General features: G+C 38.5%; 2 protein-coding genes across 7 annotated transcripts in view; both read left to right on the top strand.

Moving 5' to 3' along the window:
* Nucleotides 1–13,958, top strand: part of MGST3 (microsomal glutathione S-transferase 3) — a 1,219,025-nt gene that overhangs the window by 120,901 nt on the left and 1,084,166 nt on the right. The window lies entirely within an intron of this gene.
* The window catches only part of PBX1 (PBX homeobox 1), a 290,936-nt gene continuing 279,132 nt past the window's right edge, over nucleotides 2,155–13,958 (top strand). The window contains exons 1-3 of one of the 5 annotated variants that reach the window (XM_050768576.1): nucleotides 2,157–2,612; nucleotides 2,805–3,096; nucleotides 6,286–6,359. In XM_050768576.1, coding sequence (XP_050624533.1) covers nucleotides 2,906–3,096; nucleotides 6,286–6,359 — 265 coding nt within the window. In that variant the 5' untranslated portion in view covers nucleotides 2,157–2,612; nucleotides 2,805–2,905. Of the gene's footprint in view, nucleotides 3,097–6,285; nucleotides 6,360–13,958 lie in introns of all 5 variants that reach the window. The other 4 variants (XM_050768585.1, XM_050768602.1, XM_050768575.1 and 1 more) reach the window with 4 other exon arrangements.

Below are 13,958 nucleotides of genomic sequence, written 5' to 3'. Positions count from 1 at the left end.
CATAGGTATTGGGGTAAGACCGTTGCAATGATTAAATTAACAAAACACCTTCAATATAATAATTATAGTATGGAGTCGATAAATATTACCTAATTTTAGTATTATTGTGTATACACATCTTGTTTCCCTACTAAAATGTTCCTAGATGACAACGATCTTCTGGCATTGATGGCACCTTTTCCAGTAATTTGCCTAGAAAGATTTTATTAGGTTTGCAATTAGAATTAATTGCTCACAAACTGATTTCTTATAGACTCTAGGTTGACTTCTTTTCATGCTTTAAGATGCGGTAACTTCATCTCTGTAAGGGGTATGTTAACTCTCAATCACTGTGGTTGATATGTGATTTGAGTATATAGCTTTGTGCTCAACTTTTGAAAAAGTTTACAAGTCAGGATATGTATGTGATTAAAACAATTGTTATTAAGTAATATAACATCATAATTACAATTAATACTCTCTATTGCACGCCCTCATACCAATAAGTGCCAAATAGCTTGCTAAAAACTGCTTTGAAATGCTTTCATTAGTGCTCCTCATCTTGCCAAACTTGTTTTGCATAATGATTGATGAAAAGAATAACATTTTATTTGAGGATCTCAAAGCACCTGGCAAGGCCGCTTTCCATTTTGCAGATTGGTTACACTGCACTTTGCATTTCCTTTGCTATACTGCCATCCAGGAAGAGGGCTGGCTACACAACAGAATATTTTATATTACAAAATATTCTGGACTTTTCCTAAGTAATTGGCCTGGTATTTTATCTTCTATTCATTGCGACTGTGTACAAAGTCAGATTTTTTTCCCCTCTCACTTTGCCTAACAAAAAGATTGGAAGCAAATTTGTGTCCGTCTGGAGCTATGATACTGGACTTTAGTTAGGACTTTTATTGGCTTTTTTCCTGATCCCATTTTATTTTTTATTTTTTCCTACCCATTTTCAATTTGAGTCATCTTGTTAGAATATGTACCCTTTTAAGCACCTCAAGTTTCCTTTCAAACTAGACAGGCAATAGGTACATAACTAATTTTTAACACTATTCACACATTTGTTAGACTGAAGCAGGTTGTGCAGTGGAAATACTAGGCCTTTGGAGGGAGTCACACTCGGGTTTAAATTCCAGCTTTGACACTTAATAACTGTGGACCTTGGACAAATTATTTAACCTTTCTGAGTTCCCTCTCTGTAAAATGGAAATGATAATCCATAACTCACAAAGATGTCTTGGGGATTAAATAAAATAACTCATGTAAATTACTTGGTGCATAGTAGGCATTCAATAAATGTCAGTTCACTTCTTCTCTCAGTTAATAATGCTTATTAGACTATATTAAAAACTAGAACCAGACTGTGATATGCATTTCTTTATTAGGTATTTAAGCCAAATAACTAATTTCCCCCGGGGGAAGAGAGAGAAATGTTGAATTAGTTTCATTTGGTGAACTTATTTATTAATCTTTCTTTTTCTTCAGCATTATTCAGTTTCATAGTCCATAATTTAGTTTTCATGTAGCAAAAATGACAAGAGTTTGGTATTCTTTTCAACTTTACTGTGCTAGAATTGTTTTTTTAAAATTTATCTATTATTACATCTGCCACTTATTAGAGATCATTATTAATTATATTAACAGCTCGATTATGTTTCATAACTACGTCGTGCTGACAAACTTTTTCTCTCAGCAGTTTCCATGAGGTCTAAGCATTTAAAAGAATCAAGTTTCAAATGACAATGCCACAGCAAAAGAAAAGCAGGGGTGGGCGGGAGGACGCACACGTCTGTGTTCTTTCGTGTTAATTTTATATGTTTGCATTTAAGTGGAGACACATTTTCCTCAAGGACGCAACCTAAGTAAGGCGAGCAGGAAAAGTAGAAACTGAGCTGGAACTACAGTATCATTGCACCTTTAAGGACTGGAGACTTGGTATTAGCTCGGCCTCCTTCCCGGCCCACCTCTGAACTCTGATTGACAGGGCGCCGGGCGAGGAGGAGCTGAAGGAGGCTGGAGAGGAGGCGCAGTGAGGAAAGTAGGGGAGGAGGGGCCGGTCTTTTATCTGGTGGCCAATCGGGGAAGGGGGGAGGAGCTCCAGGCACCCTCCTCCCTCCTTCTCTCTCCAGCCTCCCGGCTTCCCCGCCCCCTCCCCTTCCCTTTACCCCCTCCCCTCTCCTCCTTCTCGTCCTCCTCCTCCTCCTCCTTCTCCTCCTCCTCCTCCTCCTCTCAGGCTGTGGTTTTTCTGTATATGTTTCTGGAGTCCTGAGCCTGAGCTAAACAAAAGCAGGAGGCTGACGGGGTTGCTGGAGTTTGCAGAGACACGGAGGAGGAGAGAGCCTGTGCTTTGCCTGCCGCCGCGGCTGGGGGAGATCTGGCTTTTGCAACAGCCCACCCCCTTTGAGATCACTCTGGCCCGGAGTGGGGGTGGGGGGCAGCGGGGGGTGGGGGGGGAAAGTTTGCATTGCAATCCCCCTGCCTTCCTCTCCTTTCTCCCGATCAATGCATATTTGCAAAAGGATTAAGCCACAGATTTAAGCGCCGGGAGCCCATTTCTGCCTTGCAAAGGAGACCGGACTGAAAAACCCAAAGCCAGCTCTGATTTCTTTTCGCCAAGTGGGAAGGTGGTTTATTTTTCTTGCTTTTTGGAGTCAACACCCTTCCCCACCAGCCCTTATCCCCACCCTCACCCCGCAACCCCTTCACGCCCCCTCCCCCTCCCCCTCCCCATCCTCCCACCATCCTCTAAAGAGGCAAAGGGATTTTTTTTTTCTTTTGGTCTTCTTTTTTCCCCCTTCCCTGTTTATCCTGAAAAGGATTTGAAGACAAGCTTGAAGGATAAAAAGCCTTGGTGCTTCCCAGGAGCCGAGCCGAGGAGCAGAAGAGGAAGAGCCGGGGGCTGCCGTAGCCTTTGGAGATGGACGAGCAGCCCAGGCTGATGCATTCCCATGCTGGGGTCGGGATGGCCGGACACCCCGGCCTGTCCCAGCACTTGCAGGATGGGGCCGGAGGGACCGAGGGGGAGGGCGGGAGGAAGCAGGACATTGGAGACATTTTACAGCAAATTATGACCATCACAGACCAGAGTTTGGATGAGGCGCAGGCCAGGTGAGATGGAGGCTTTTCTTTTCCTTTCTTGGGGTTTTTTTGTTTTTCTCCCTCTCGCAGGGGGAAACAATGGGAACTGAATCACCACAGCGCTTTTTAAAAAAATGTTATTTCTTTTCTCATTTTGACAAGCAACTACATGGCGGAGGAGTAAAATTTGAAGGAGCGTTGTTATCGAAAGTGTAATCGCCCATGCCGAGATGTGGCTGTGTACATATTGTGTGTGTGTGTGTGAATATAGGGGTATTCATTTATATCCACACAGACACACAGGCACGCCGAAAATGCTGCCAACTGATCCAAAAGCGGCCCTCGGCACTTTTTACTGCTTTAAAAAAGTATGAGAGAAAGCAAAATTGTCAAGTTTTGAACAGCATTCCATGCCTTCTTGTTGAGGGGACTCTGTAACATTACAAAATAAAATGTCCCAAGAACACTTTATTTGCAAATTTAGTTGACTCATTACCTAATTCAGCGAGTTTGATTTTCTTTCTTGACTCTGCCGTCCTAAATTAATTTTGATATTTTCTCCTTTCCTTCCCCCCTACCCAAAATACAAAACAACCAAAAAGCAGGGTATTTCTTTGTCAGTAGTTGTCAGCTATCCAGAATATATTTTGCATTCACTTAATTTTGTTTTTTTAAAAAGTTGATGAAAAGATAATTTTGTTTTTAGGTATATTTGTTAGTTTTAAGAGACTCGGATTTTTAGTTTAACTTTATTGTCTCCTAATTTGAGCCGGTTTACTAACCTTCCGTGACACAGACAGCTATGTATGGTCCTTTAAAAAGGGGTGGGGGGACAAAAATCAAGCATGCTCTTTTCCCCCATGCTTCTTTCAGGACCACTTCGAAATGAAAGCATGTATGAATTTTATGTATTTCAATACTATAGGACATGAAGGTCTCATTTAGGAAACATAATAAACTATGTAGCTTCTCAAGTTAATCCACTGCCAGGTATATAGTTCTCTCCTCCAGGATTTTACAGTAAATTCTCTTTCAAAGTAAAACATAGACTAAGTGACAACCCGCTAACAGCTTGCCCAAGGCCGAACTCAAAAGCAAGAATTTTAAAAATCTAATGACCACATATGTCTATACAATAACCCAGCTTTGTTATATCTCTGAAGTAGCGTTTTTTTTTCTTTGAAAACCCTGTAAACAAATATACACAACTCCTGTACTTCAGATGACTTGGTTATATGGAGAAGACATCATTATGTGTATTTTTGTCTAAGTGAAATAAGAATCTGAGTTGAGAAAATGAGAGGAAGCAGTTAAAAACATGGATGTTATGAATTATACTCAATTTTAGCTGCAAGCACATGCAACATGTAAACTCAAAAGTACTAAGGTTTATGGGTGTTTGAAAACTTGGAAATATTGAAAGACTCAAAGCATTCTAAGTTTTGTTTAAATAGGGGAAATTTTAAAAATTAATTGGTGCTCTCTTTAAATTTTATTATGTGAAGAAAAGCTAATAGGTATGGTAAGAGGAAGATTTCCCACTGGCAATTCTCTTTTGAATTGGGACATAATTTCTCTATTATATTGTTCTAGAAAAATACTCTCAGACATACCGATAAACTGGCTTAAAAACAAGTTTGTGAAGTGGAAGGGGCTAGTAAGAATAGATACTCACTACTTTTTTGATGTTCAGTCTCTCTTTTTTTGTGCAACTGAGGACAAATAGGGCTTGGCGACTTCCCCCTTTCAATGGCCTAGATGCAGAGAGAGATCAGATACAATTTTGGGATGGGGAAATTTTCAGTTCTTCCTCTATAGCTAGCTTCGTTTGTGTGCTGTGGAAATGCAATATTTTTATAAAGCTGTGTGAGAATTTTTGTCTGCATTTGGTCCTATGTATAAGAATAGAATTAATTAAAACTATTTTAAAAGACCCAGGAAAGGTCTTTAATACTTTATTTTCCATCTTTTTTTTCCCACCCCACATGAGAACTTAAATCAAAGCTAAGCTTTCTTTTTGGATAAACAGTAGATAGTATGTCCTTTTTTCCTTTTTCTAGTCACACCTTTATAATGTATATTTATTATTTACAAAAGTAAACCATTAATATTTTAGATATAATAAATGTGTTCTTTTTGATAGTCCTGAATTTTGAGTTTATTACTCCCCTGCTGTACACTACACAGAGTATGTTTCTGATCTCTGTTCTTCATGAGGATGTGTGTCTATTTTTTAACTTTCAAAGGGATTAAAAAAGAATTGCATGTGTTTTGAGTGCCAGAACTTTCCATTTATCTTTACACATTAATTTTAGTTAGTAGACAGAATTCCCTTAACTAATAGCTGATATGATCAGTATTTTGTTTCCAAAACAGTATCATTCTGCTAAGTGATTCCATAATAAAATGAAAGGTATTGTTTTGTTCCTCAAGTGCATTCGGAATACACACACACACACACACACACACACACACACACACCAGGTAAATCACTAATCTAAAAGACAAAATTGCATTTATTTTTCCCCCAATGGGGGCAAGGTCCTAATTGTAAATAATTGAATTTCAACACCTGCAAATAAGCAGTGTGTGCACAAGAGGCATAATGTGAACACAGAGAAATGAATTTATTCCCCATATGGGTATGTTTGCCCCCTGGCAATGCATTTCCATACTCTTTAACTTGGGGACTGAAATGTTATAAATTGACAGTTCTACTCAGAAGACCTTTCAAGCATCTTGTGTTTATGAGAATACAGGGGCATCTGCGGAATGAATTCGAACACATGGATGAATTAAATTTGAAAACACACAGACCGAGAGGCAGACAGTTCCTAGGCTGTGGTCGTTGCATGGATTTTACAAAACTGTTAACCTACGCCTTTGGCTTTGCTGTATTCATTGTCCTGGGAAGAATTGTGGGTTTAAGAATTATACTTTGATTAAACTACTTAAAAAAAAAACCCTTTCCCTAAATGGGCCTAATTTAGGTTAGTTCTGTTCTGTAGTTAAATCCCTACTCTCTCCCTGCTAATTAACGTTATTTCTTTTTCTATGGCGGGACTCTGTATATTAAGTCATGAAAACAATTGAAGCATGCCACAGAGTTATGCTTGGTATATAATTTTGTCTAAATGTTCAAATGTGTTCACCCTGTGCATTATCGGCAGTTTGATCTTGAGAGTCCACCTAAGCGATCATGTTGTTTCTTTCTTGCAGAAAACATGCTTTAAACTGCCACAGAATGAAGCCTGCCTTGTTTAATGTGTTGTGTGAAATCAAAGAAAAAACAGGTAGGAATGAGATTCCAACATTTTAGCATTTTCTTTGGCCAATTAAATCACTTAACCAGCAGTCACAAATCTATCATTTAAATATTAAAATTTCAGAATACAAGTACTATCAAGGTTGACCTCATATTCGAATAGGAAGTCCTAGCCCTGCTTTCCTTAAAAGAAAGCACCAAGTTTCTTTGACAGTTATTATCAAGCACTATTGGCTAATTTTCCATAACTCTATTTCCAGCCTTTTTGAGATTGGGGCTAAAATGTAGATTCTGAAAGGAAATTTATAGACTGATGTATCTTTGGGGCAAAAATATGAAAGTAAAAGTTCATTTTTTTAAGGAATATATTTTAGCCCATTTTTAAAACCCTAATTTTTTTGGAGTTGGGTATGGGGGTGCTAAACTGAAGTTTCCTTTCCTTTTTTTCTTGTAATTACACAAAGCAGCAGACTAGAGGTTCTCAACAGAGAGTGTTGTCAAATACCTTTGTGGAATGCGCTATACAACATTAGGTTATCGGTATTTGAGTGGCCTGTGATTTTATTGCAGGGAGAATCGTTGGCTTTGGGGGAGTATAACGCCATGAGATCATTCACTCTGTTGTTTTTCTACTTTCTAGACCTCGTATCATGGACTAACACACTTATAACACATCCCAGGAGGGCATTTAAATTTTAAAGCAACAATTAAAAAATAGCAGTCATCAATCAGAGGTGTTCCTAAACAACAGATGCTCTGGGAAGGACATTTAGCAACATCCCCTTGTTTGTTTATTTTAATCCTTAATTTTCCAAAGTGGGTAGAGCTCTCCCTTGTAAGAAGAAAGATTTGAGAAGGCAATCTGAAACCAGGGAATAAAGATGAGGGACCAGGAGTGGTTATATAAATCGGGAGCTTCTGCTGGGCTCTGACTTACCCGCTCGCTTTAGAGCAGTGCAAAGTACCTGACATCCTATTTATTTATTTATTTTTTACAACAAGGAGTGTAACAGTCAATAATTCATATCTAAACCATATAAGCAAGGGCATGACATGAATGAAAGTGACAATAAATATGATTGCATGCTTGGTTGATATACATTGATAGTTACACATGAAAAAGGGGTGGGGGGAGAGGGCACACAGGGTGGCTTTCTTTTTGAGAGCGCTCTGTGTTTTTCTTTTAAAAAAAGAGTTTCAAGATGTGGCTGTTGATGGAATATGTAATTACTTGGGTCTTGAAATGCGTGTAAAATTAGTACGCAGCTCCTTTGTTGAATCTTATTTGTGTTGTGCATAACATTCTAGACAAAGCACCTGAGAAGTGATGTTCAGACCTCTAAGTCTTCCAGGTTGCCTTGCCAAAGCTTAACCTTATGGCAAACCTGTTAATTGCATTATTTTAGCTGTGAGATACCTTTTAAAAGATTTATGGACTGTGCATTCAAATATCAAGAGAGCTTTTTTCCAGTTTGTCACACTTTTTAGTTTTTTTTTTCTATTAGCCCAGAGTAGGAAACCTAAGTGTGTGTGTGTGTGTGTGTGTGTGTGTATATATATATTTTATCTTCTCTCTTTTTTCTTCTTTGATCTCTGATGCTTATTTACTTTGAATATTTGGTTTGTTGAGATTTGTTTCTAATCGAGTATGAGTTCCTGCTGATCTTGTTTCATGAAATGTAGAATCAAGATATAAAAGCATATGTGATAATATGGACTAAAGAGAATCTATCAGATTTTGATTGAAAGGAAGCCTGTCAGGGCACTTAAGTGTACATTGTGGCCAAAGTGCTTAATTCTAGTTTCCTAATTAAAACCTACTGAGGCAGTAGATCAAAGTGGGTGGGTGTGAATAGAGATCCGGTTCAGGTGTGGGTTAAAGAGTTCGCTCCTTGTTCATATTGGCTCAAGTATAGTGATAGGAAGTAAAGTAGTCATACTGGTCAAAGTAACATTCTAAAAGTTTTGTTTTTTGAATTTTGTGTCAATACATTTAATGTTTAGAGACTTAAATCTAAATTAAGGTTTTTTTATGTTGTCTCTAGAATAATACATTAAAAAAATAGTTTATCAAATAATGTAATTGAAAGTGATAAGAATCATTGCCCCCTGTGTTAAGGGACAGACACACACACACACTCACACACACACACACACACACACACACGTTTTGGATTAAGAGGGCACCCCTGGGTGAAAGTAGGGAAAAAAAAAAGGCTTACCTCCCTCTTAGTCTTCAACTTGTGTGTTGGAAGGATTGAAGGGAAGGCAAAAACCTCTCCTGGAATGTTGAGTGTTGTGTTAAAGGTAGGAGTCAACTGTGGTGTGCTGAAAAGAACCCTTTGATTCTAAAGCACGATTACTTGGCTACTGAGGACCCTGGAACCTTGAATCTTTTTGCCAGCATATCTTCCATGCAGTTGATGTGTCGGAGGAACAAAGTGTCTGTAAAGTTGCAGGAACCTTTTTTTTTTCCCTCTTTTTGATACAGAGCTGGTGAAAAGATCGCTTGAGTGATCAGTTCACATACATTCCTTTATTGTTTGGGGACTTTTTCTATTGGTACTTTCAAGCCTCTTTGCATTAAATGAGTATTTTTGAGTTTCCATCTCAAGCATTATAATGCTTGTAATAATAATAGAGGTTACTTGATTTAGGGTGGGTTTTGTTTGTTTGTATTCTAACACAAAGTTCATACATTTGGCTCACCTAGGCAGAACTCTTGAGAGGAACTTGATAATTGATTTGTTATTTTTGCTTTTTTGCATTTGTTAATGATTTTATATTTGTAAATACGAAAACTGGCTAAGATGTATTACCAACCTTTTGGAACTTTAAAAATACATACACACATGCACATAACACCTCAAAGTAGGCAGTGCCGTCTGAATTACAATTGATTGATGGGTGTTTAAGTCAGAAATTACTATGGGAATATTTAAAAAACAAAACAAAACAAAAAGAACCCATGTGTCTTCTTGCTTCAGAATGTGGGTAGTTTTTATTTTAATACCTTTTCACTTTAAAAAAAATAAATGCTAAGAAGTGCCAGCAAAATGCTCGGGTGGCGAATCTCAAAGAGCAGCTAAAAAACCCTGTCAAGACCTATAGCAATGTATATTTCACATGTGACTTTTATCTGCTCACTCATTCTAGGAATACAGAGACAATTAGAGTTTTGGATCATTTACTATAACATTTTCTTAGGGATTTTTAAGATCCATTCCTTGTCTTCTGGCTTATTAGTAATAGGCTAAGTTTGCATATGTGTATATGTGGTGGTAATGGGGTTGTTGGGATAGAAGAAAAGGAGAAAAAGTCAAACATATTACATTTCTTTAAAAAGCCTTGAATATATTTTTAAACGTTTCCTGTTTTTTACTTCTGTGTCAAAATCACGCAAGTTTAAAAATTAGAAAAACACAAAAAATATTGCATGCCATTTACTAAGGAGAATATTTATAGATAGCAATGAATAGCTGCAATTGTTGCGAATAGTTTTTAATTTTAGAACATAATAGCTATATATGGCACTTTTCAGCCAATTGTCCTCTGTGCATTGTCTGCATCGAAGTTAATGCAAATCAAATCTTTGGAGGAGGTTAAAAAAATTTATTTTTTGCTCCTTAACGCCCTTTTGTTCTCTCTCTTTCCTTTTCTCTCTGTGTTCAATTAACACCCCCATCACAGAACTGTAGCGTGTGTGTTTTTTTAATTCTACTACTGTATTTCACTTTTGACACCCTCCCTTACTATTCTCGCCTGCCACTTCTTTTTAATATAGCAATTACATTATGGGACTTCTCCTCCTCCCCTCTCCCCTTTAAAGCATTAGAGAATAATTTGTGTGTCTATGTATATGTGTGTGTGTATGTTTGCATATATAGGTGGAGGGGCGGTGGGTAATGGAAGGAAGCTATAGATTGCAGGAAGAGAATTCTGATGGTATTAGGCCTTGAGCAAAATAGGAGTAAAATAACTTTAAATCATTTAAAGCAGCCTCTGATCAGATTCCTTTTGGGGTTAGAATGGTAGGAGTCATTTTCACAGAAGCTCATCGATAGCCAGCAAATGCAAAAACTTTTCTTGCTGATGAGAAAATTCAAGAATTTGGTTAATTTTTTTTTTTTCTCCCTTGTGGTAAAGATGCCGAGGAAAGAAAAGGGGATTAAATGAAAGGAACTTACAAGTCAGTTTTACCTGATGCTATCTTTCAGGTACAGTGTGTTAAGGCAGAAGTAATGTGGTTAGACCCTGTGTTATTTATTTATTATAATGTGGATGTAAGCTACAGACCTACAACAATATAACTCTGACAGACATAATATAAGAAGAACTTGTGATGAGAAATGTCCTTTCTTTTTAGTCACTTTTGTGTATTCCATTTTTAGTCTACGACTAGAATTAGAACAATTCTGGCTTTTGAGAAGTGCAAAGAGCTATTTGGTCAAAGCTGCCAGAATGAGATTTTGGGAAATTTGCTGTCATTTTTTCTAACAATAGGAGTGTCTGTGAGGATTGGACGTGAGAGAGATTTAGGTTACACTGAAGAATCTGGAAGGGGATTTATAAGCGGGGAAACATAGAACCTTGTGAACTAGGAGCTGTGGGGCGTTGGGCTGGGCCAGGTGTGGGTGGGTTCTATATAGTAGGCTGCACTGTTTGCTGAGAAGGGGGCATTACCTGCCTGCGTGTTTAGTTCACTGCTGGTGCCAGGCCTGCTCACATGGTTTTGCCTCTGCATTCTGTTGACATCCATGAACTTTTTGTTGTGGTTGTTGGCAAAATTATAAAAATACCCCCAAACAAGCAAATAAACCAAAACCTAGATGTTGTACATAATTTAAATTGGAAGATATTTTCATTTGTAAAGCATGACCCTGCCGGGCGCGGTGGCTCAAGCCTGTAATCCCAGCACTTTGGGAGGCCGAGATGGGCGGATCACGAGGTCAGGAGATCGAGACCATCCTGGCTAACACGGTGAAACCCCGTCTCTACTAAAAAATACAAAAAACTAGCCGGGCGCAGTGGCGGGCGCCTGTAGTCCCAACTACTCGGGAGGCTGAGGCAGGAGAATGGCGTGAACCCAGGAGGCGGAGCTTGCAGTGAGCTGAGATCCGGCCACTGCACTCCAGCCTGGGCGGCAGAGCGAGACTCCGTCTCAAAAAAAAAAAAAAAAAAAAAAAGCATAACCCTGACTTCTTTTGTGTCATAGGCATATCTTAGGAAAGCTTATTCTTCAGTTTGGTTTCAAATCTCTTTTAGATGGATAGTGTTATGTTTGAACTGGGTGAAGTGAATCTAAATATACCTTTTATTGCTTTTCCTTTAAAAATAAAAATTTACCAAAGCACCACATGATAGAGACAGTGTCCTAGGTCCAGCTCCAGACAGCTCTTACTCATTCTCATATGACCCTAAGAAGCACCCATTCATTTTCATTGCCATATTAACCTGATTTTGAGGAATATAATAATTTTGGTTCCATTGCCCTTTACCTGCAATGGTGTGGTAGGATGTAAGGAATGCAATAATTGATAAATAAAATAAGTAGAGAATTCATGAGTTGTTCGTGAAGTGCTTTGAGTTCCCTGGATTATGTAAATAATTAAGGTGCTGTATTTTCTATAATAAATTATCTCAGGATTCATATTTTATTTCACAGGATATCACTGCATTTAACTCTTTCAGGTTAAAAAAAAATGTACATCTACTGGTCTTTAATTAAGTAATGGGGTAATCGATTGTCACTCATGAGGAAAATTCTCTGGTTGTGTCTTTGCCCCATCTGCATCTCAGAGATGTCACTTCTCAGAACTTAGCAGAGTGATCCCCAGAGGGGAAAAAAGGTGCAAGAATAGACTGTCATAAGATTATAACACCTACCCCCGTGATGGCAGAATAAGGTCAATAGTGTCTTACCCGAAGGTCTTCTTACCTCTGACATCTCTCTTTCAATCTCTCAATTATTGGTGGAAATCAAGATTGCAATGGGTGAAAAATTCATCTTTTTGATTTAGGTTGTAGTTTCAACTTCATCTTCTACTGAAACTTTTGTCATTACGTAGGTATCGGGGTGGGTATACGTCACACTCCGTGCTAGTTCTGGACCTTCTACTAAGTAGTTATAAGACCTTAGAGAAGTTGCTTAAATAAGTTTATGATAAACTATAATAGTAGTGGTTAAGGACCTCATCTTTAAAGCCAGACTCTCTGAGTTTGTATCCTAGATCTTTTACTTCTTAACTGTGTGACCTTATTCAAGTTAAAAAACCTCTCTGTGCCTCGTTTTCCTTATAAAATGCAGATCGTAATGGTACTTATCTTAGCGGGTCACTGTGAGGTTAAATAAGGTGATACATGTAAATCACAATGCCTGGCATAGAGTAAACAGTCAATAGCTGCTAGCTGTTATTATTTCTGGACTTGTTTTCTTATATGAAATAGAGAGGCTTATACCAGATGGTCCCTAAAGACACAGCCAATTCCAAGACTCTGATTTTATGCTGAAAAGAGACAAAAATTGCTGAATTTAAGATTTGCTTTCTTTTTTTCCTTGCAATTTTTTTTTTTTTTTAGTCAGAGTCTCATGCTCTCTCCCAGGTTGGAGTGCAGTGGCGTGATCTCAGCCCACTGAAACCTCTGCCCCTGGGTTCAAGCAATTCTCCTGCGTCATCCTCCTGAGTAGCTGGGATTACAGGCATTCACCAGCTAAATTTTGTGTTTTACTAGAGATAGGGTTTCGCCATGTTGGCCAGGCTGGTCTCAAACTCCTGGTCTTGAGTGATCTGCCTGCTTTGGCCTCCCAGTGCTGGGTTTACAGCTGTAAGCCACCATGCCTGGCCCTGCTTCCCTTGCTATTCTCTTAAAGTGAGAATTGGCTATATCTGGCCAAAAGTCTGGGACTAGATTGGAAGAAGAGGTTGGGAAAAGAGAATGGGTAAGAACAGAGAAAAAGTTTTTAAACTACAAACTGGACAACAACCACTTGAAAAGCTAGAATTGCCTATTAGGGATAGCGTTTTCTTAGCGTCAGCAACTGGAGGCATTGTGTAATCATAGTTAAAAACATCTTCTCTCTGAAGATACATAAGCCTATCCATTCAACTTGTGAAGTTCCAAAGCAGGAAAAGTAGCGCAAAGTGAGATTAGGGCAACTTGACCTTTTTCTTTCTTTCTTTTTTTTTTTTTTAATTATACTTTAAGTTCTGGAATACATGTGTGGAACGTGCAGGTTTGTTACATAGGTATACACATGCCATGGTGGTTTGCTATACCCATCAACCCGTCATCTACATTAGGTATTTCTCCTAATGCTCTCCCTCCCTTCGTGCCCCCAACCCTGACAGGCCCTGGTGTGTGATGTTCCCCTCCCTGTGTCCATGTGCTCTCATTGTCCAACTCCCATTTATGAATGAGAACATGCAGTGTTTGATTTTCTGTTCCTATGTTAGTTTGCCGAGAATGATGGTTTCCAGCTTCATTCATGTCCCTGCAAAGAACGTGAACTCATCCTTTTTATGGCTCCATAGTATTCCATGGTGTATATGTGCCACATTTTCTTTATCCTGTCTATCATTGACAGACATTTGGGTTGGTTCCAAGTCTTCGCTATTGTGAATAGTGC

Source organism: Macaca thibetana, chromosome 1 (genome assembly GCF_024542745.1).
Source record: "Macaca thibetana thibetana isolate TM-01 chromosome 1, ASM2454274v1, whole genome shotgun sequence".
NCBI classification, from domain to species: domain Eukaryota; kingdom Metazoa; phylum Chordata; class Mammalia; order Primates; family Cercopithecidae; genus Macaca; species Macaca thibetana.
This window is presented reverse-complemented; position numbering and strand designations above follow the sequence as displayed.